The sequence below is a fragment of the Dictyostelium discoideum genome, assembly GCF_000004695.1.
Source record: "Dictyostelium discoideum AX4 chromosome 2 chromosome, whole genome shotgun sequence".
Lineage (NCBI taxonomy): Eukaryota > Evosea > Eumycetozoa > Dictyosteliales > Dictyosteliaceae > Dictyostelium > Dictyostelium discoideum.
In genome coordinates, this window is record NC_007088.5 from 6,395,039 (window position 1) to 6,417,719 (window position 22,681).

At 20.6% G+C, this 22,681-nt stretch overlaps 9 protein-coding genes across 9 annotated transcripts in view; 2 read left to right on the plus strand and 7 right to left on the minus strand.

Moving 5' to 3' along the window:
- Positions 1-1,056, minus strand: part of zakA (protein tyrosine kinase) — a gene marked incomplete at both ends in the record, with an annotated part of 2,545 nt that extends 1,489 nt beyond the window's left edge. The window contains 2 exons of the mRNA XM_638209.1: positions 28-825; positions 904-1,056. Of these exons, the coding sequence (XP_643301.1) occupies positions 28-825; positions 904-1,056 (951 nt within the window). The remainder of the gene's footprint in view (positions 1-27; positions 826-903) is intronic.
- A 715-nt stretch (positions 1,057-1,771) lies between these two features.
- pyk4 (protein kinase, STE group) lies at positions 1,772-4,010 on the minus strand (the record flags this gene model as incomplete). Its single annotated transcript, XM_638210.1, has 4 exons — positions 1,772-2,932; positions 3,018-3,496; positions 3,553-3,664; positions 3,855-4,010. The coding sequence occupies 4 exons, from the start codon at positions 4,008-4,010 to the stop codon at positions 1,772-1,774; spliced, it is 1,908 nt and encodes a 635-aa protein (XP_643302.1).
- Positions 4,011-4,735: 725 nt separating this feature from the next.
- Positions 4,736-5,079, minus strand: DDB_G0276185 (hypothetical protein; the record flags this gene model as incomplete). Its single annotated transcript, XM_638211.1, has 3 exons — positions 4,736-4,807; positions 4,842-4,927; positions 5,025-5,079. The coding sequence occupies 3 exons, from the start codon at positions 5,077-5,079 to the stop codon at positions 4,736-4,738; spliced, it is 213 nt and encodes a 70-aa protein (XP_643303.1).
- A 114-nt stretch (positions 5,080-5,193) lies between these two features.
- DDB_G0276149 (cyclin-like F-box containing protein) lies at positions 5,194-6,325 on the plus strand (the record flags this gene model as incomplete). The annotated part of the gene is made up of 2 exons (XM_638212.1): positions 5,194-5,782; positions 5,928-6,325. 2 exons carry the CDS (start codon positions 5,194-5,196, stop codon positions 6,323-6,325), a joined length of 987 nt encoding a protein of 328 aa, XP_643304.1.
- Positions 6,326-6,677: 352 nt separating this feature from the next.
- Positions 6,678-9,704, minus strand: DDB_G0276147 (hypothetical protein; the record flags this gene model as incomplete). Its single annotated transcript, XM_638213.1, has 2 exons — positions 6,678-7,765; positions 7,850-9,704. The coding sequence occupies 2 exons, from the start codon at positions 9,702-9,704 to the stop codon at positions 6,678-6,680; spliced, it is 2,943 nt and encodes a 980-aa protein (XP_643305.1).
- Positions 9,705-13,565: 3,861 nt separating this feature from the next.
- On the minus strand, positions 13,566-14,465 carry DDB_G0276183 (hypothetical protein; the record flags this gene model as incomplete). Its single annotated transcript, XM_638214.1, has 3 exons — positions 13,566-13,661; positions 13,791-14,051; positions 14,136-14,465. The coding sequence occupies 3 exons, from the start codon at positions 14,463-14,465 to the stop codon at positions 13,566-13,568; spliced, it is 687 nt and encodes a 228-aa protein (XP_643306.1).
- Positions 14,466-15,032: 567 nt separating this feature from the next.
- Positions 15,033-19,877, minus strand: DDB_G0276181 (protein kinase, TKL group; the record flags this gene model as incomplete). The annotated part of the gene is made up of 2 exons (XM_638215.1): positions 15,033-19,477; positions 19,655-19,877. 2 exons carry the CDS (start codon positions 19,875-19,877, stop codon positions 15,033-15,035), a joined length of 4,668 nt encoding a protein of 1,555 aa, XP_643307.1.
- Positions 19,878-20,497: 620 nt separating this feature from the next.
- DDB_G0276083 (carboxylic ester hydrolase) lies at positions 20,498-21,862 on the plus strand (the record flags this gene model as incomplete). The annotated part of the gene is made up of 2 exons (XM_638216.1): positions 20,498-21,427; positions 21,503-21,862. The coding sequence occupies 2 exons, from the start codon at positions 20,498-20,500 to the stop codon at positions 21,860-21,862; spliced, it is 1,290 nt and encodes a 429-aa protein (XP_643308.1).
- Positions 21,863-22,159: 297 nt separating this feature from the next.
- atp5e (ATP synthase epsilon chain, mitochondrial) lies at positions 22,160-22,506 on the minus strand (the record flags this gene model as incomplete). Its single annotated transcript, XM_001134595.1, has 2 exons — positions 22,160-22,212; positions 22,335-22,506. The coding sequence occupies 2 exons, from the start codon at positions 22,504-22,506 to the stop codon at positions 22,160-22,162; spliced, it is 225 nt and encodes a 74-aa protein (XP_001134595.1).
- Positions 22,507-22,681: the final 175 nt, after the last annotated feature.

The following is a 22,681-nucleotide window of genomic DNA, read 5'->3' on the forward strand; positions in this document are numbered from 1 at the left end:
TAATATTTATTAAAATTAAATAATTACAATTAATTTATGACTTAATAATTCTTCCATATAAGATCTTTTTTTTGGATCAATAACTAAACAATGATTTAAAAAATCTTTTAAAGTATCAGATAAATGATCTGGTATAATTGGTATACCATTTAATTTTTGAGATAAATCACCACCAGCCATTTCAATTATTGTACAACCTAAACTCCAAACATCTGATTTTCTAGTTGCTCTATAATTTCTCTTAACTTCTGGTGCCATATAATTGAATGTACCAATGATTGCAAATGAACTTTGTTTATATTGTTCATTTAAATAAGTTGAAATTCCACTACCACTACCATTTAAATCATTATTATTATTAATATTATTAATATTGTTATTATTATTATTATTATTATTATTATTATTATTATTATTATTATTATTATTATTATTATTATTATTATTATTTGGATTATTATTATTATTTGTAGTCTCATTTAAATATTGTTCAAATTGTTTTTTATTTTGAATTGTTGATGCACCAAAATCAATTAATTTTAAATTCTTATTCTTATCTAATACTAAATTTGCAGTTTTAATATCCCTATGAATTACATGATGTTTATGAAGGAATGATAATGTCTCAACTAAATCAGCAATCATTGATATTATTCTACTCTCTTTAAATCTACCTTGTTTTTTGGTTTTTAATATATTTGCTAAATTTTCACCTTCAATATATTCCATATAAATATAAATAAAATTATCATCTTCTGCATGTGAATAATATCTTGGTATATTAAATAATCTAATTTTTTCTAAAATATCGGTTTCATTTCTTTTCTATACAAATTTAAAATTATTTAATATTTAATAATTTAATAATTTATTTTTATTTTTATTTTTTAAATGGCAACATACAAATTTATCTTTACTAATTATTTTAATTGCAACGTAATCAACTTGTTCATTTAATATAAATCCATTTTTTTTTCTACATTTTATAACTCTACCATATTGACCTTCACCAATAAAAGAAATTTCTTCCCAATCATCTTTATTATGATAATGCATTTTTTATTATTTTTATAATATATAAAATATTTATATATATTTTTTGTAATATTACAAATTATTATTTTTTTTTTTTTTTTTGCTCTTTTGTTTTGTTTATTTTAATTTTTAATTTTTTATTAAAAAAAAAAAAAAAAAAAAAAAAAAATATAAATAAACTTCTTCTGAGTGGTTTGTAAAAAGACGGTTTATTGGTCTATTTTTAGCTACTATATAAAACAAATAAATATTATTCAACAAATAATATAATATATTATTTGAATAAAATATTAAAAAATATTAAAAAACATAAAAAAAAAAAAACATAAAAAAAAAAAAAAAATAAGACGAACGTTAACAACTGATCTTTTTTTTTTTTTCATAATTTTTTTTTTATTTTTTATTTTTTTTTTGTGTTTTAGAAAATATCTTTTTTTTTTTTTTTTTACCCATCCCTTTCTCAGAAAATAACTTTTTTAAACCTTTTTGTTTTTAAATCAATGCTATCCCAAAAAAAAAAAAAAAAAAAATAATATATTATTTTCTCTTTTTTTTTTTTAAATTTAATAATATATTTAATAATTTAAAAATTTTAATTAATATAAATATAAATAAATAAATAAATAAATAAATAAATAAATAAATAAATAAATAAATAAATAAAAAAATCAAACAAAATATTTATTTATTTTTATTTTAATTTTTTTTTTTTTTTATTATTATTTTTAATTTATATTTACAAAAATCCTGAATTATAAAATCCACTACCATAGGTTGATGAGTCATCTGATGTAGAATAACTAGAATTACCAGAGTTGGAAATTGAAATTGTAGAAATTGTTGTAGTGATAGCTGTTGAAGAAATTGTTGATGCATTTGAATTATCTTGGAAATAAATTTGATTTATATCTTTTAATTTATCAATTATTTCAGAGAAATCTTTTGGTCTATTTAATGGATTTCTATCCCAACATTGTGTTATTAATTCTTTAAATTTTAAAGGTACATTAAATGGTATTTGTGGACGATAATTTAATTTTTCATCAGAAACCATTGATGCCATCTCTTTTGGTGAATAAATTGTATTTGGAGAGGCATATGAAAACATTTGCCAAACTAATAAACCAAATGAATAGATATCAGATTTTTCATTAATTGGAGAACCATTTAAATTCTCTGGTGCCATATAATGTATTGAACCACCTCTTAATTTCTTTGATTCACTTTGATTTGATGATAAACCAAAATCACAAACTTTTGCTATAATTTCATCAGAATCATAAAATTGTTCATCATTATTACTACTATTATTATTTAATAATTTCTTTTTTCTAAAATTTAATAATACATTATTTGAAGTTAAATCACGATGAATTATACCTTGTCTATGAGAATAAAGCATACCTTTTGCAATATCTAATAAAATTTTAACACGTAAATGTGGATTAATTTCTAGAATTTTACGTTCATTTGAAATGAATTGTGAAAGGTTACCACCAGACATCCATTCTGAAACTATACAATGATTCACTTCTTTATTGTCAAATTTAATACATGCAGCAATGAATTGAACTATATTTGGATGTCTTAAATTCGATATTATCAATACTTCATGATAAAATGTATCACAAACTGTAACATTTTCACCATGAGCTTTCTTTATTAATTTAATTGCAACTTCAGTCTCATTATAATATCCTTTCTTTACAACACTAAAAAATCCATCACCACCAACTGTATCATCTTTATTAAATTTTAATTCATTAAATTCAATTTCCCATTTTGGTTTTTCAAATCTTGGTGCAAATCTTTCTGGAAATTTTGAAGATAAATAATCATTATTAAATTTTGGTTCAATATTATTTTCTCTATTTTTATTTTGTCCAACCATTGATGACTTTTTTTTAATAAATAAATAAATTAATAAATTATTATTATTATTATTATATTTTTTTTTATTAATAAATAATAATAAAACCTACAATTAATCTATGAGTTAATAATTCTTCCATATGTGATCTTTTATTTGGATCAATTATTAGACAACGTTTTATAAAATCAACCATAATCTCTGAAACATGATTTGGTATAATTGGAATACCATCAAATATTTTCTTTGGATTACCACCAACAATTTCAAGAACTGTACATCCTAAACTCCAAACATCTGATTTTTTAGTTGATCTATGTAATTTTTTAACTTCTGGTGCCATATAAGTATGAGTACCAGTGATTGCAAATGAACTCTCTTTACAAATATTATCACCATCATCTTGTTGTTGGTCAATAATTGATGAACCAAAATCAATTAATTTTAATACTCCATTCTTATCCAATATAATATTTGATGGTTTAATATCTCTATGAAGAATTTGATGTTTATGAAGGAATGAAAGTGTTTCAGTTAGGTCTGCAATCATTGAAATAATTTCAGACTCTTTAAATCTTAATTGTTTTTTATCTTTAAAATATTACATTGTTTTTTTTTCATTTTTAATAAATTTGCTAAATTTTCACCTTCAATATATTCCATATAAATATAAATATAATTATCATCTTCTGCATGTGAATAATATCTTGGTATATTAAATAATCTAATTTTTTCTAAAATATCGGTTTCATTTCTTTTCTATACAAATTTAAAATTATTTAATATTTAATAATAAAATTTAAAAATAAAATTTAAAAAAATAAATTATAAAATTAAAATATTAAAATATAAAATATAAAATATAAATATAAAATATTAGTTTAAATTTATTTTTTGAAAAAAATAAAATAAAAATAAATAACTTTTATAATGATTTTTGATAACTTACAAAAAACTTTTTATTTATTATTTTAACAGCTACAATATCAACTTTTTCATTTTCTATCAAACCATTCTTCTTTCTACATTTAAGTACTCTACTTTTTGAATTACAAGATCCAATAGATGAAATTTCTTCCCATTCTTCTTTTTTGTGAGAATTCATTTTTTTTTTTTTTTTTTTTTTTTTTCCCCTCAACAAAAAAAAATAATTATTAGTTTTATATACAAATAAAAATAAAATTGAATTTCACGAAAGTGAAGTTAATCTATTTTTGTGATGGCAAAGGTGAAATAAAATAAAAAAAAAAAAAAAAAAAAAAAAAAAAAATTAAAATAAAATAAAAATAAAAATTAAAGTATGGAACCTTTGTCCTAAAAAAAAAAATAAAATAAAAAATAAAATAAAAAATAAAATAAAAAAAAAAAATTTCATCATGATTACAACACGACAAATTCAATGAAAGTAAGTTTTTTTTTTTTTATTTTTCTTGATGTCATTCCAAACTTCTTCAAAAAGATCATTAAATAAAAGGTTCCTCAGAGTGAAAAAATTATAATAAATTTTAATTATTATTTAGCTTTATTATTTATCTTTTTGAGTATGTTAATATTAATCTAAAAAATATAATATAATTTTTTTTTTTTTTATTTTTTTTTTTTTTTCAATTTTTTTTTTTCTTGAAATGTATTATAATTATTTAATAATGAACTTAACAGATTTGTGAGTTGTGTGTGTTGAATGTGTGGTAGGTTTGTGATTTTTTGTTTTTAATTTTTTTCTTTTTTTCTTTTATTAAACCATCCAAATCCCGTCACATAAAAAAAAAAAAAAATTTTATTTTTTCTCTTTTTTTTACAAACCAAAATATCTTTTTTTATTTTTTGAAATTAAAATTTTAAATATAGGTGCCATTTGAGAAGCCAAATTGACGTTTCAGAAAAAAATTGGAATTTTATTCTCTTTAAAAAAAAAAAAAAAGAATTTCAAAAACACTATTAATAACTTTTTTTTTTTCATCTTTATCATTCTATTAATTAAGTTTAAACCACACTCACACACACTCACACACCCACTTCCATCTTTGTTAAAAAAAAAAAAAATTAAATAAAATTAAAAAAAAAATAAAAATAGAAAAATAAAAATAGAAAAATAAAAATAGAAAAAAAAAAATAAAACATATTTTAATTAAATTATTTTTTTTTAAATAAGCCTTTTTTTTTATTTTTTTCATTTTTTTTATTTTCTATTTTTATATTTATTTATTTTTTTTTCTTTTAAACAAAAATAAAAATAAAAATAACAAATAAATTAACACAATAGTTTAATAAATATATAAATAAATAAAATGGGAATTATAAATACAAAAAAAAGAAAACAAAATAGAAATAATGGTAGTTTTAATAATATAATAAATACAATGGAAACAAATATATCAAGTTATACAAGTGATGATTTTTTAGATTTCTATGAAGGATCACTCAATGAAATGGATTTTGGAGATTATTCAAGTACTACAAGTTTAAATAGTGGTCTTGTTGACTTTGAAAATATAAATTTAAATATTTTATTTGATGATAATAGTAGAAAAAGTATTAAAACTTTATATAATAATAATAATAATAATAATAATAATAATAATAATAATTTTAATAATAATAGTAATAATAATAATAATATAAATGAATGGAAGTGTTCATCCATATTTGTAACATATAATATACGGATTAAAAAATATGAATGTACAAAATCAATCGTTGAAGAAGTAAAGGGAAGAATATCATGTTTTAAAAAATCATTATCAATTGAACCATTAGATATATCACAATTTGAGTTCAATATGAATCAAAATGATCTTTTTTCAAATATTTTATCAAAAGAAATTCAATCATTAATTGTATTAAATTTATCAATTTATGATTTACTCTCATTATTCAGTAAGTAAAATATTAATAAATTTATTAAAAAAAAAAAAAAAAAAAAAAAAAAAAAAAAAAAAAAAAAAAAAAAAAAAAAAAAAAAAAAAAAAAAAAAAAAAAAATTTTAATAATTTATTAATCTTTTATTTATTTTATAAAATAGGAGTAAATAAATATTGGTATGAATTTGGACAAAATAACAGTTTCTGGAAAAGTTTAACATTGAGAGATTGTGAGAAATGGAATAATAAAGATTTGGTTAAATTAAAGATTAAAAATGGTCAACCATTCTTTGGTGATAATAATAATAAAAAAGAGAATTATAACAATTCATCATGGAAAGATTTTTATAAACAAATGACCAGATTAAAAATGTGTAAACAATGTAATATAATTTTTAGAGAATATAGTAATTCAAATAGCGCTTGTAATTATCATTCAGATATTAGAGATTTAATTCATTCTCGTGGTGCTCTACCTTCTGGAATGTATTGGAGTTGTTGTTTATCAAAACCAAAAAATAGTATTGGTTGTACAACAAAGTGTCATGAGGAAGAATAAAAAATTAATATCCCCTTCCATATATATATATAAATAATATAAAAAAAAAAAAAAAATTAAATATAATATAAATTTAATTAATTTTTGGAAAAATAAAAATAAATAATTAATTTTTTAAATGTATAAATAATTTTATGTTTTTTTGGTGTAGTTATTTTTAACTTTTATTTCAATTTATTTTTTTTATTCAAAAAATAATAATAATAATTAAATTTTTTAAAAAAAAAACAATAAATAAAAAAAAACAGATAATACATTTATTTTTTAAATATTTTTTACATTTATATAAATTCTAAAAAAAATTAATAATTATTTCTAAATAATTATTTAAATATTTGTGTGATGGTTGGAATTAACAAAAATTAATTAAATTTCTAATTTCTGGGGTAGTATTAACTGGTCTAATACATATTTTTTCAACCTTTACAATGAACTCATTCCAATTTTCATTACCCAAATCGAAATCTGAATTACTATTGATTAATGGAGTTGTAATTTGTTTTTGTTGTTTTTGAGAAACAAATGACATTGAAAAAGACATCATTTTGAATGATTGTGATATTTGTTTTTTTAATTCATTAAAATCGGCAACACTTGAAAGATCAATTGTTTTACTTTCGCCACCTTCAATTGAACAACAAACATTGTTTACAGTTTTTTGTTTTTTTGTTGGTGATGAAACTGGTGAAATTGTAGTAGTTGTTGGTGATGGTGATGTTGATAATGATGATGAGTTGTTATTATTATTTAAATTTTCAATCTTTTTTTCAAAATCAATATCACAATCACTATCAATATTAAAACCATAACTGAAATTTGAATTTATATTGTTATTATTATTGTTATTATTGTTATTGTTATTGTTATTATTATTATTTTGAAAAGTTGGGGTTGTTGATCTTGTTGTTGTAGTTGTTGTGGTTGTTGTTGGTGGTGGTGGAATATTATTTGGTTTGGTTTGTGATGGATGATATTGTTGTTGCATATGTTTTGATAATATACTATTATTTAAATTATTTATATTTAACATATTAATATTTGAATTTGCATTATAAAATTGTGGCGGATAAGTAATTGATTGTTGAGATTGTTGAATATTAAAAGGTGCTTGATTATTAACAAAACCATTAACGGTTGCCGATGGCTTAAAAAATGAAAAAGGTTCAGGTTTAACAATTTGTTGTTGGTTATTTACAAAGGTATTGATTGAGGTACTGTATCTTTCGTCCAAAGGGTATTCGGTTGCTAACCTTTTTTTATTATTATTATTTACAGATGTAGAAGTTGTAGTGGTTCTACTATTACCATAGTTGTTATTATTGTTGTTAAAACTGTTGAAACTGTAATAACTCGATGATTGGCTATTCAAGGATGCTCTACTTGCCATATTTAAATAAGTTATATAATTTAATTCTTCAAAAGTTGGTTTTTTTTGTGGACCTAAAAAATAACAAAAAATAAAAATAAAAATCAATTAATAATTTTAATTTAATAATTTAAATGATTAAAAATTTTAATACTTACTAATATTTGAATTTGAATTTGAATTATTATTATTGCTATTACTATTATTATTATTATTATTATTGTTATTATTATTGGTATTATTATTGTTGTTATTATTATTATTATTAGAATTATTATTATTATTATTATTATTATTATTGTTATTATTATTATTATTATTATTATTATTATTATTATTATTAGAGTTATTATTATTATTATTATTATTATTATTTTCATTTATTTTAGTATCGAAATCATTTTCATCATAAATTGAACCCATTGGAGAAGAAGGAACAGTTGGACTATCATATGATGATGATTGGGACTTATAATCAGAATCAGAACTGAAAATATCAGGAGATGTATAATCTTGTTGGGTAGAGTATGGCGATGCCTTTTTTTCATTGGATGGAGTTGGATTTGAATAACTATTGAATGTAGGAATTGGAGTTTGTCTACTATTTTGTTGATTACCAGTGACTGGTGCAGTTGTTGTTTGATAATTAAAGTATTGATTGTATAATGGTTGATTAGTTGGTATCGATTGTCCTTGTGACAATTGGAATAAGGTTTGAGATGATGTAATATTTTGGTTACCTCTATTTTGTGAATTATTGTTATATGTTGATGAAGATGATGATGATGATGATGACGATGTCGATGATGAAGAAGAAGAAGATGATGATGAATCATCTGATGTAAGTGTAGATGTTGGAGATGAAATGGCAGAACTATTCGTTGAAGATGATGAATTATGTAATAAGCTTGAACTATTAAAATTAAAATGAGTACCAAATGGTGATGGTTGAATACTTAAAGAAGTTGGAGTTGAAGAAGCACTTGGAATTGGAGATGATAATGATAAGGTACTAATATTCATATTTGAATTATTATTATTAATATTATTGTTATTGTTATTTACATTTGATGAACCAGGTGAGCATAATGATGGTGTTGAACTATTTGAAGATGGTGAGAATGGTCTTGGAAAATATGGTTGAAAGAAATTATTTGAACCTGGGAAGGGTGGATTTAAATCTTCTTTTTGTGTAACTTGAATAATAATCTTATCACCTTGTCTAATGTATGGAATATCGGACTTAATAAAATTCTCTTCAATATATGAAATATTTGTACCCAATCTTTCATGATTATTTGCAATCCATTCACCCAATGCAACATTTACCAATTTAACATGATTTAATGCGACCAATCCATGAAGTGGTGAAGAGTTACCATTTAAATTTGGTGAAGATATTGGTGATGGTGGTGATTGTTGAAAATTATTATTATTATTATTATTATTATTATTATTATTATTATTATTATTATTATTATTATTATTATTATTAACAATATTATTATTGTTATTATTATTATTACTCAATTTTGTATTAAAATCAGATGTAATTCCAATATTAAAATTAGAATTTTGTTGATTTGTCAAAATATTATTAATATTATTGTTATTGTTATTAATATTATTAATATTATTATTATTATTATTATTTAATTGTATTATTGATGATTGAGAGCAATTTTTTAATTGATTATTGTTAATTAATTCGTTATTATTATTATTATTATTATTTTGAACTGATTTTGACCAATTTATAGAATGAAATGAACTTAAACGAGTTTTTGATTTTTCGGATATTAACAAACGGAAACCTTGATATTTTTTGGTTAGACGATTAAATCTTCCACGAAGAGTTGACAAATTAACATGAAACAAAGCGGCTAAGGTTCTATCTGGAAAATAAATTGGCTCGTTTTCGGAATTACAAAAATATTGGATTTGAGAGATTTCTCCAGTATTTGATAATTCAATGTCAAATTCTTTGACATAATATTCTCTATGTTTTTCCATTTTTTATTTTTATTTTATTTTATTTAATTATTTTAATTTTTTTTTTTTTAGATTGAAAGGAAATTGACCAAAAATTAAGGAAATATATAACTTCGAGAAAGTTTAATAAAAATCAATAGTGATTAATGGTGGAGTCGTGGATTTAAAAAAAAAGCACGTGAGTTTTTTTGTTTGGTAAATAAAAAATAAATTTTTTTTTTTCCTTTTACTTGTAACTTTTTTTTTAAAAATAAAAATAAAAATAAAAATTAATATTTATTTATTTTTGTATACAAATAATAAATTATTTTAAATTTTGGGGTGTATTAAAGGATAGTTAATAGTGTAGTAGGGGAGATTTGTAGGAGAAAAAAAAATATGTGGGTGGTGGGGTAATAATGGTGTTGTTTTTTTTTAATTTTTTTGTTTTTTTTTAATGTTATGTGGAAAATACTACTACTACTACTATTGGGTACATATTAAATTTTTAAAAAATCATATTATCAGATCAATATATTATAATATCAATATAAAAAAAAAAAAAAATAATAAAAAAAAATTTTATTTGGGGTGTGTAATAAAAAAATAATTGCAATTATTATACAGAAATATGGATAAATTAAAAAGCCTTGCCAACCCAAATAAAATTTTGAAAAAAAAAAAAAAAAAGAATTTGATTGATTTTTAATTTGTCATATACAAACAATAACAATAATTCAACCAACATAATAAAAAGTATAACAATAACACAACAACATAAAAACGAATAAATTATTATTATAATTATTTTAAATTTTTTTTTTTTAATGACGTAAACAACAGATTTTAGTTTTTTCATTTTTTTAATGGCGTTGTTTGTGTGGTGTAGTGTGGTGTGATGTGGGAGTGGGAAATTTTAAAAAACAGAACTTGTTTTTTTTATTTATTATTTATTTATTTATTTTAATTGATTTTTTTTTTGGCCTATTTAATAAGTACAATCAAAAGAAATTGGATACATTTATAATATGGTAATATTGAACCACACTATTCAAATGAATAGTTTTTTTAATTAATGCAAACAACATCTAATATTTCAAAAAAAAAAAAAAATAAAAAATAAAAAATGAAAAAATAAAAATAGGAATTAGATAAAAACAAAAAACAAAAAACAAAAAAAAAAAAAAAAAAAAAAAAAAAAAAAAAAAAAAAAGTACTGTTGTATTGGAATGTGTCATGATTTTATTAAAATTTCAAAAAAAAAAGGGTTTTGTTTTTTGTAGTTATTGTTTTTGTTGTTGTTGGTAGTTGTTGTTGTTGTTGTTGTTGTTGTTGTTGTGTTGTTATTTTGGTTGTTGTGGTAGTGGTGTGGTGGTGGTGTTGTTGTTTATTGTATTATGAAAATTATAGTGAATTCTATTAAAATTATATTAACCAAAATATATAATAATAGATGAATAGGTGCTACTATTAATAAAAAATCGTATTGTACGTTTATTTTAACATTTTGATTATCGATATCATTTTTATTTTTTTTTACATTTATTTTTTTTAATTGACATTTTGTAACCCCCACCAACCACACTTATCAAATTTAATAATGACAAAATGTAATTTTTCAAATAAAGAAAAATAATTACCCAAAAAAAAAATGTATACATATCTATTTAACAATAATATTAAAAAAAAAAAAAAAAAAAAAAAAAAAAAAAAAAAAAAAAAAAAAACCATTACAATTTTATAAAAAAAATATTAATTTAAATAAAAAGATAAACTATTATCTTATCTACTTAATTTTTTTTTTTAAAAAAAAAAAAAAACAAAAAATTGTATTTTAAAAAATAAACCATGAATAAACCATAACTGATTAATTATTCAAATATAATTAATTGAAATAAAGGTTTTGGAGTGAGGGCAAGTGTGTGAGTGTGGGTTTAGTGTATTATGATAACGAATATGATGTATTAAATTGTGAAGTTGTTTATGGAAAATGTATTATTATTATTTTTTTTTAATTTTTTTTTTTATTTTTTTTTTTTGTTGTTATTTATTATTATTATTATTGTTGATGTTGTAGGTTATTGTTGTTGTTGATTTTGATGATGTCGATGATGTTTTTGATGTTTTCCTTATTATTGATTTGTGGTTTTTTTTTTTTTTTAAATTTTATGATTTTAAAAATTATAAAATACAATATTTTTTACACATCATCACCATCCATCATCCATCATCCACCCATTAAAATAATATTATTATAATTAATTTTTTAAATTTTCAAACCATTTTCCACAATTTATTTTAAATTTATTAACATCAACAAATAAATATTTATTATACGTTTTTCAAACAGAAAAACAAAACAATTAAAATTTTAAAAATAATTTTACATTTTCATCACTTTACAAAAAAAAAAAAAAATTAAAAAATAAAAAAAAAAAAAATTAAAATTTAAATGTAAATAAATTTTAATTAAATATATACAAACATTTTTTTAATATATATATATTTATATATATATATATATATATATAAATATATATATATAAATATAGTTATTGTTATTATTCTCTTATTTATTTTTTTAATATTATTATTATTATTTTTTTTTTTTTTTAATTTTTTTTAATTTTTATGTTGAATTTAGATATTAAAATAAATTAAAAACCAAATTGTTTTAGTTGTTGTTTAGTTGTGTGTAATTGCTGTTTATTTAATTATTATATTGAAAAACAAAAAAAAAAAAAAAAAAGAAAAGTTTTTTTTTATTAATTAAGAAAAAAAAATAAAAAAAAGTAAAAAAAAAATTAAAAAATTAAAAAAAAAATAAACTTGCAACAATGATTTTTAATTGTGATAAAATAATTTCCTAAAATGATTGAATTTTCAAAAGGGTTTTTAAATGATGTGTTTAATAACAGTTATAAAAAATTAATAAAAAAAAAAAAAAATCATTTTATTAAATAAACTTCCCTTTTTCACCCAATTCATTTTTTTTTTTTTTTTTCCTTTTTTAATTTTACAAAAATTTAATATCATTTATTTCAAGTACTATTTTTAGTCAAATAAATAAAATCTGTTGGTGAAAAAAATAAATATATATAAAAAAATAAATAATAATGGTATGATAAGAAAAAAAATAATAAATTAAATCTACAAAAAATATAATCAATCACATATCTTTTTTTTGTGAATGTATGTATGGTAATCGGAAATTCAATCACTTACTTTACAACATCCTTGTTGTATTAATTTTTTTAATTATTTTTTTTTTATTTTTTTTTTTTTCTTTTTATAGTGATCCTTTTTAATTTAAATTAATAAATAAAAATAAATACAAAGACTAATTAAATTTAAATACAAATTAAAAATTAATTTAGAAAGAGAAGTATATAAAATATTGTTAAAAAAAGAAATATAAAAAAAAAAAAATAATAAAAACAATAAAAAAGAATTGAAAAAAAAAAAATAAAAAAAAAAAAAAAAAATATAAACGAGTTTGATGTTTATTTTTTTTTTACAAAAATTAGTAATTTGATCAGATTGAACGAGAATTTTTAAAAAATTGCAAATAAAATTAATTCATATGAAAATATGTCATCTATAAATTTTATTAGAAACAAATTTTATTTGATTCAGAAAAAAAAAAAAAATAAAAAATAAAAAAAAATTAAAAAAACTTATTTTCACTCAAACCATTAAAAAAATCTGCAAATATAAAAAAATAAAATATAATAAAAAAACTAATACTTTGCTTTCAATTAATAATTATGTCTCTTTTGAATTATTTATTTTGTTTTTTTCTAATCTCTTTTTTTCTATTTTTTTTTATTTTTTTTCTTTTTCTTTTTTTATTTCCTTTTTTTTTTTTTTTTTATCTTTTACTTTTATAAAATATTTAATTTGTTATTGTAAAAATGTCATAAATGAATCTGATATATCGATGTGTGTATTAAAATTTTCAAAATTATTTTTGATTTGAGTAACCATCTTTTTGTTTTTCTAATTTAAATAAAAAATAAATATATATTATGGTGGGAGGGGGGTTAGATATTATTACAAATTTAATAAAAATTAAAAAAATTTAAAATCAAAAAAATCAAATCATAAATAAATAAAAAAATAAATTACTCTATTTGATTTTTTATTTGTAGTTTCTCTTTTTAATTTATTCCAAAACAATTGAAAATTTGTACATATTATTTCATCTATTCTATTTTCTTTTCTTAATGAACAAAAAACAGAAAAAACTGTTCTGAGTACTATATTTACATTAATCTCCTTATTACCTTCAAACCATTCATCAATAAACCATTGAGTTACTCTTTTCTTTCTATAATTTGTTGATTGTATAATTCCATTAATATGCCCAATTGAAATGTTTAAAAAATTCTATATTTAGATATATATATATTAATATATTATTAATATATTATTAATATATTTTATTTATTTTTTTTTTTTTTTTTTACAAACTTTTTCACAAATCAATCTTAGTTCAATAAGAGTTAATGTTGGTTTTGGTGGAGAGTGAACATTTTTATTTACATTTGATGAATTTGGCATTGGTAAAACATCATTTGAATCTACACCAAACATTTTTTTATTTTCTGTAACTGGTGTTAAACAATATTGAAATGGGGAATTTGGGATTGGTGTTGTAAATATATTTGTGTTATTTTTATTATTATTATTATTATTATTTAATGGGGTTGTAAAAACATTTTTAAAATTTTTATTGGGAAATGGTGTTAAATTAACACTTGGAATATTTAAAGATGAATTATTTGATTCTTGGTTTTCCATTTTTTATTTTTTATTTTTTATTTTTTATTTTTTATTTTTTTTTTTTATTATTTGTTGAATAGAAATTAATTGTTTAACAAATAAAATAATTATATAAAAATAAATGAATAACAAAAAAAAACAAAAAACTTAAATAAAGAATTTGTTTTAAAATTTAAATAAAAAATAAAAAATAAAAAATAAAAATAAAAAAAAAGATTTACAATTTATATCTTAATTTTACTAAATAAAATGATTTATTTAAAAAAAGTTAGATATCATTAATTTTAAATGAAAAACCAATTAAAATAATAATTCATTGAAGTATGATTAAGGAAATCAATGAATTTATTTATTTATTTATTTCCATTTTCTTCACTTTTTTTTTTTTTTTTTTTTTTTTTTTTTGCTGGTGTTATACATAAATTGTTTTTTATTATTATTATTATTATTATTTTTCGTTTTGATTTTACTTTATAGGAAATTCCAAATATGGATAAGTATTATTTTAAAAAATTGATAGATAATTTACTATTAAGGATCATCCAAATTATTTTTATTATTATTAATAATTCTAATAAATTATTTTTAATTATTATTATTATTATTTAAATTAAGTTTTGATTTTGCAGAAGTAACATTTGTAAAAGATGGTTTATATCTTATAAAAGAATGTTTTGTTCCAGCATTAGATTCTAAATTTGATTTTAATTCTTTATCCAATTTCTTTAATTGAAGAAAAGAACTTTGTGGAGTTGAAGGTGGTGAAAATTTGAATGGTAAATTACTATCATTATTTAATGTGTTAATTGATGCTCTACTTGAACCACCATCATAACTAAATCTTTTAGATTTATGTTTTGAATGAACTTCAAGTGAACTCTTTTTCGAATTGATATCACTTTTAAAGCCAATTTGACTACCATTTGTATCACTACCATCGTTTGAATGTAAATCCAATTTTTGTAAATTTGAAATTAAATGATAATCTTTTGTAACTATAACTGGTGAATCAAAACCACTATTTGTACCACTTGTACCACTATTTGTACCAGTACTACCAACACCTATATCACTACAAGTTTGAAGTACTGAAACACCACTATCATTATTAGCACTATTTGTACCAAGATTTGGACTACTATTATTACAATTATTTAAATTACTATTACTATTATTATTATTATTATTATTATTGTTATTGTTATTGTTATTGCTATTATTATTATTATTTTGAACTTGTAATAAATTTAAAGTACTATTTGATTGAGTACGACGTAAACCTTTGAAAGATGCTTTTGCTTTTTGTTCAGTGATATCATTTGATTCAATCATTTTACTAATACTATGAATGATGGTATCGAAATAAGGTCTATTTTCAGGATCATCATCCCAACATTGTTCCATAAGATCAGTGTAGTTTTTATTACAATGCATTGGAATTGGTGGACGTAATCCTTTGAGTACTTGATCTTCAACTTCACAATTGAAAGCTATATGAGAGTAAGGTAGTTTTCTTGTTACCATTTCCCACATAATAATTGCAAATGAATAAACATCACATTTCTCTGAATACATAGCACCTCTAATTACTTCGGGTGCCATCCAAAGTGTTGTACCTTTTTTTGAGTCTTTTTCAACTTTATTATTATCACCACTACCTGTATGTCTATTGAAAAAACCTGCAGTGATTCTACTCCTATTGATACATGTATTGAAATCTGCTACCTTTATATTAACCTTTGCACTTGTTGATAGGGATGATACCAATAGATTTGGTGATTTCATATCTAAATGTAGTATACCCAATGAGTGTAAATAATGTAAACCCTTTGCAATATCCAATGCCATACGTAATACCAATTTATATGGTATAACCAATACAGGATTTGCCAAGACATCCATTAAATTACCACCTGGTACATATTCCATAACAATTGACCAATTTGCTATCTTTGTACAACCACCAACATATTTCACAACATTTGGATGATTAAACATACTCAATACTCTAACTTCATTATAGAAATCTTGAATCATCTCTGGTGATGGATCTGCCAATGGATGTAATTTCTTTACTGCTACAATAATTTGTGGTCCACTACCAATAATTGCATCCTTATTGATTATATCATTTGATGGATTTCTTGCTATTAACCAATTATGACCACTACCACTACCACTACTATTACTACCACTACTATCTTGATTACTAATATGACGATTTAAATTATCTTGAGAAATTAAACCACGATAAATATCACCAGTTGCACCTGTACCTAATCGTTCATGTAAAACCACTTCTTTCTCTAAATCAATCTCTTTATTACCTGGATGAATATTTTCACATTTCACAGTGATCAATATATGATGTACCTCTCTTTGATTAATAATTAATTGAATCATCTCTGATATTTCAGTTTCAACAAATACTGTCAATGTCGATTTAATATAAAACCATTCACCTTTTGATACTGTACCATTGGTTGGTACTAATGATAAACTAAATAAATCATTCTTTTTACCACGTGATGGAAAATGAAATTGAAAAGATGCATCTGCTGAACCCGAATTTGATATTAAGAATTTATCAGTTAATAATTGATAAATTTTCACACTCTCAACATCACCAACTGAATTCTTTTTTTGATTACGTTGAAAATTTAATATATATTTACTTAGTTTTACTCTTGCTTGAGGTGTTGGTGTATTTTGATTTGAAATTGTAATTAATGGTGATGAAGATAATAATCCACTTCCATTATTATTATTATTATTATTATTATTATTATTATTATTATTATTATTATTATTATTATTATTATTATTATTATTATTATTATTATTATTATTATTATTATTATTATTATTATTATTATTATTATTATTATTATTATTATTATTATTAATATTATTATTTATAAGACCACCACCACCACTACCCCCTACTAAATTTAAACAACCTCCACTATTTCTCCTATTTGAATTTTCAATATTCCAACCATTACTTATATTTACATTACTATTATTATTGCTACCACTACCACCAATACTATTATTACTACCACCTCCTATATTATAACCACTACCACCACCACCATTATTATTATTATTATTTATATTTATATTATTTGATAAATGAAGTGGTATTATATTTCTACCATCTAAAATTAATGTATGAGCTAATTCTTGAATTGATTTTACCATGGTTGGATTTTTTTTCATAAAACTTTCCATTTTCATTTGTTTCTCTAGTGGAAGTACACTACCGGCACAAGATTTTAAAAAGAGTGGAAGATAAGGATCAGTTTCAATCCTACAAAATAATGTAAATTCCATACCACCAATAATATGTAATGTACTATAGATATCGGTCTCTATATGATTATATGCCATTAACTCTACTAAAACAGTTAATGAATCACCTTTTTGAATGGTTCCACTTGATGGTATGAAATTTAATGTGAAATTTGGATCAAAAGGTGATAAAATCTCAAAATTGAATGAACACCCACCAATATTTGAAATTTGAAATGAATCTCTAACCAAATGAAATACAACAATCTTTGGTTGATGTTTATGAATTATACCACTATTGGCAACTAATTGGTTATATGCCATTGATGGTGCTGATGTTGATAATAATGGATTTGTTCTCTTTAAAACTCCTCCACCACCACCACCACCATCTTTATTTTGAATTAATTGTAATTTATTTTGTTGTATTCCTGGTAATGGTTTAATATTTGTATTTGTATTTGTAGTTGTTGGTGCTGTTGTTGTAGTTGTCGTAGTTGTTGTAGTTGTAGTATTCATTGATGTTATATTAACCATACCATTAGGACCAACCATACCAACACTTGTTGAAATTAATGGTAATCTTGTTATAGCAGAATTATAAAAAGGTGAATCAGTTCCACTACCATTATCACTTGTACTAATATTTCTTGGTGGTGTTGGTAAAGGTTTCTTACTTAAAATAATTGGTGGTTTTGTTGGTGAACTTGATAAAGGAGAAACTGATGGTGATACAGTAGTTGGAGAAACTGATGATGATGATGATTGTGAATTATTATCACCACCACCGCCTTTATTATTATTTTTATCTTCACCACTGCCAACACCATTAATTTTATCATTGTTTTTATTATTTATTTTATTAGCAGAATTTGCTATATTACTACCACTACCACCACCTCCAATATTATTTTGTTGTTGAATTTTCTTTAATTTTTTATTTAATTCTTCTTTTTGTTGTTGAAGTAAAATTAAATGTTGATGATGAATCTCTTGTAAATTAACGGGTGATTCAGAATCAATGTATGATAATGCAGGTAATGTTAAATTATCATGATAAAAATAAAATCTTTTCTTTGATAGATGAACTTTAATTAAATCATTTAAAGACTCTGTTGCAATGGTTCTATTTAATAATGATGGAAATGTTGGAATTGATCCTTTTCTATTACTAAATACTAAATCTTTAACTTTTTCCAATTGATGATTTGCTCTCTTTAATTTACTATCTTGTGAATTATCACTACTAATTGCTAATTTTATCATTTCAATCCATTTTGATTTATCAAATACAGTTTGTGCTGATATTAAATAAATTCTAGTTGAATTTGGATATAATTTACTATTATTATTATTATTATTATTATTATTATTATTATTATTATTATTATTATTATTATTATTATTATTATTATTATTATTATTATTATTATTATTATTATTATTATTATTATTATTATTATTATTATTATTATTATTATTATTATTATTATTAACTGAATCAGATGATGATCTTAATATTGGTTGATTTTGTTGTTGTTGTATAATTGATTGATTCTCTGATATATAATTTGGATTAACTGCAAAACAATGTCTACGATTTCTATGATCAACTTCTTTTAATTCTGTTTTTTTAGTTAAATAAATTACACCTCTTGGCTTTGTATATTCCCAATTAATTGGTGATAAATAATATGATAATGTTCCTCTTTTTAAAACAAACCACCTAATTTTCCCTATTAAATTTTTGAAAAAAAAAAAAAATAATAATAAAGAAATAAATAAAAAAAAAAATAAAAAATAAAAAAATAAAAAAAAAAAAAAAATTTTTTGTGTTAAAAAGTGTATCTATTTTTAGATAAAAAAAAAAAAAAAAAAAAAAAAAATTTTAAAAAATTAAAATAATATCTTACAATTTTGAATTCTTCCACCTTGTTTGGTAAGATATCCAGTGTGCAATACTTGATCATCTATAAAACTATTATTATTACTATTATTTCCACTATTACTATTATTATTATTATTATTATTATTATTATTATTATTATTATTATTATTATTATTTTTTATATTACCATCACTTCCACCACTATTGTTAGCAGGTTTAACAATAAGGGTAGTACCAACACTTGTCATACTATTTTTTGTATGAAAGTAGTGATACTATTGATTTAATATAAATTGATTGTAATGTTTTTTTTTTTAAAATTTTTTTTTTTTTTGTTTTTTTTCTTCTTTTTTTTTTTTCTTTTTTTTATTAATTCTTTTGGGTGGTGCAAATCGTCGCTCTCGTTATCTAAAAAAAAAAAAAAAAAAAAAAAAAAAAAATCTTTTTTTTTTCATAAAAATTTTATTTTTTTAATTTTAATTTTTTTTTTTTTGGTGATTTTTTTTGGATAAAATAAATTAAAAAAATTTAATCTACAGTTGTTTCCGTTTCCATATATTTTGAAAATTATTAATAATCACTTTTTATATATTTTTTAAACACCAATTTTTTTTTTTTTTTTTTTTTTTTTTTTTTAATTTTTTTTATTTCATTTTTTTATTTCCCAAAAAAGAATTTTTTATTAATTTATTAATTTATTTATTTATTTTTCTTTTTTAAATGATGGGGTGAAATTTAATACAAATTGAATCAAAATGGGGGTTGGTTTTTTTTTTTAAAATTTTTTTTTTTTTTTTTTTGATTTTTATTTTTTTATTTTTTAATTTCTTTTATTTATTCATATAAATTTTAATATTAAAATTAAAATATGAAATTAAATTATTTAATTTCTATATTATTATTTTTAATAATAAATTATTCATCATTTGTAAGTAGTATAAACATTTTTAAAGATATCAATATAATCTATGATCATTTAAAGGATGACATAAAAGAGATTATTGTTGATGCAACTACAACAGTGAATCATGTAGAATACTTTATTGATATAGTGAATAGCAATGGATACCCATGTGAGCATCATTCAGTTATAACAGAAGATGGTTATATATTGGGTGTATTTAGAATTCCATATTCTTATAACAATAATCAAAATCTTAATAATAAAACTAGACAACCAATTCTATTGCAACATGGTTTATTAGACTCATCGATAACATGGATAGTTAATAATGCAAATCAATCACTACCATTCATATTATCAGATATGGGATACGATGTATGGATGGGTAATAACCGTGGTAATACATTTAGTATCAATCATACTAGATTGGATGTAAAGAGTAGAGAATTTTGGGAATTCTCATTCGATGATATGGGTTGGTACGATCTACCATCAATGGTTGATTATATCATTCAAGTTAGTGGTGTCGATGAAATTGGTTATGTGGGTCATAGTGAAGGTACAATGCAAGCCTGGATATCCTATTCAGAGATCAAAGGTTTCGATAAGAAAGTGCCAATTTACATGGGACTTGGTCCGGTTGGTAATGTCTCCCACATTACAAATGTTGCATTAAAGACAATGGCCACCTTTAGAATTGATGATCTCTTTAGAATTTTCGGAACCAAACAATTCTTACCATCTCCAAAATTATTACGTGGAATTTTCATTAGTTTCTGTATTGATTGCCCTTTATGTTGTGAAGATGTAGTAGAATGGTTATGTGGTCCACATAAAGGTGCCTTCAATCAATCAAGAATGCCATTTGTAAGTGGTAATGAACCTGGTGGTACTGTAAGTTGATTTTATTTTATTTTTTCAATAAATTATAATTAATAAATAAACAATTAACTAATTATTTTAAAAAAGTCACTTAGAAATATGGTCCATTTCACTCAATTAGTAAATTCAAAACAATTTCAACATTATGATTATGGAGTTATTGGTAATTTATTACATTATGGTCATGAAAAACCACCATTAATTAATGTTGAAAATATACCACCAACTGTAAAGATTGCATTATTCTCTGGTACAAAGGATGAATTGGCAGACACAATAGATGTAAAGCAATTAGTATCACTCTTACCTCCTGAAACAATACTCTCTTGGGACATAATTGAAAATTATGCTCATTTAGATTTTGTTTGGGCAATAGATGCTAATATTTTAGTTTATCCAAAAATTTTAAATTTTTTCAATAATTTCTTTAATCAATCAAAATCATAATTTTAAGGAGAGGGAAAAAAAAAAAGAAAAAAAAAAAAAAAAAAAAATTAAAGAAATCGTATGATATTTTCATATGATATGTATATAGTGTATAAAATGTAATCTAAAAAAAAAGGTGTACTATTATTATTATTTGTTGTTTTTTTTTTTTTTATTGTTTAATATATTTCAAAACTTTATTTTTTTTTTTATAAATTGATTTATTTAATAATTCTTTTTTTTTTTTTTTTTTGTGTGTATACATTTTAATCACTCGTAATATTATATTACTATATTCTATATTTTTAAATATTTAATTTAGTTTTTCTTGACTAAAAGTTCTTTTTGGAGTAATTCTGAATTTAAAATGACTAAAGTTTTTTGTATGGATTTTTTATATTTTAAAATAAAAAGGAGTGTTAATAATATTATATTTGAGTGTGATGTGGCGTTATATTATGATAATAATAAATAATAAATTTGTGATAATTACTGGTTGATGATTCTTTGCCATTTTGGTACATGACAGTATTTGAAATGAAACCTTCTCTATTTTTAGCAGCAGCTCTGAATGGTTCTTTTAAACAATTACGGACATGAGTACCGCAAATGTTAGCGTATTGTAAATAAGTGATACCAGCAGCTCTCCAATATTGACCAGCCATTTCTTTGATTGATTTTGTATGTGTGTGAAATTTATTGATTTGAAAAAAAAAAAAAAAATTTTGAAAAAATTGAAAAAAAAAAAAAATTAAAAAAAAATAAAAAAATAAAAAAAAATAAAAAAAAAATTAAAAAAACAAAAAAAAACTTTCGAAAAAGGTAATACGAAAACAATGA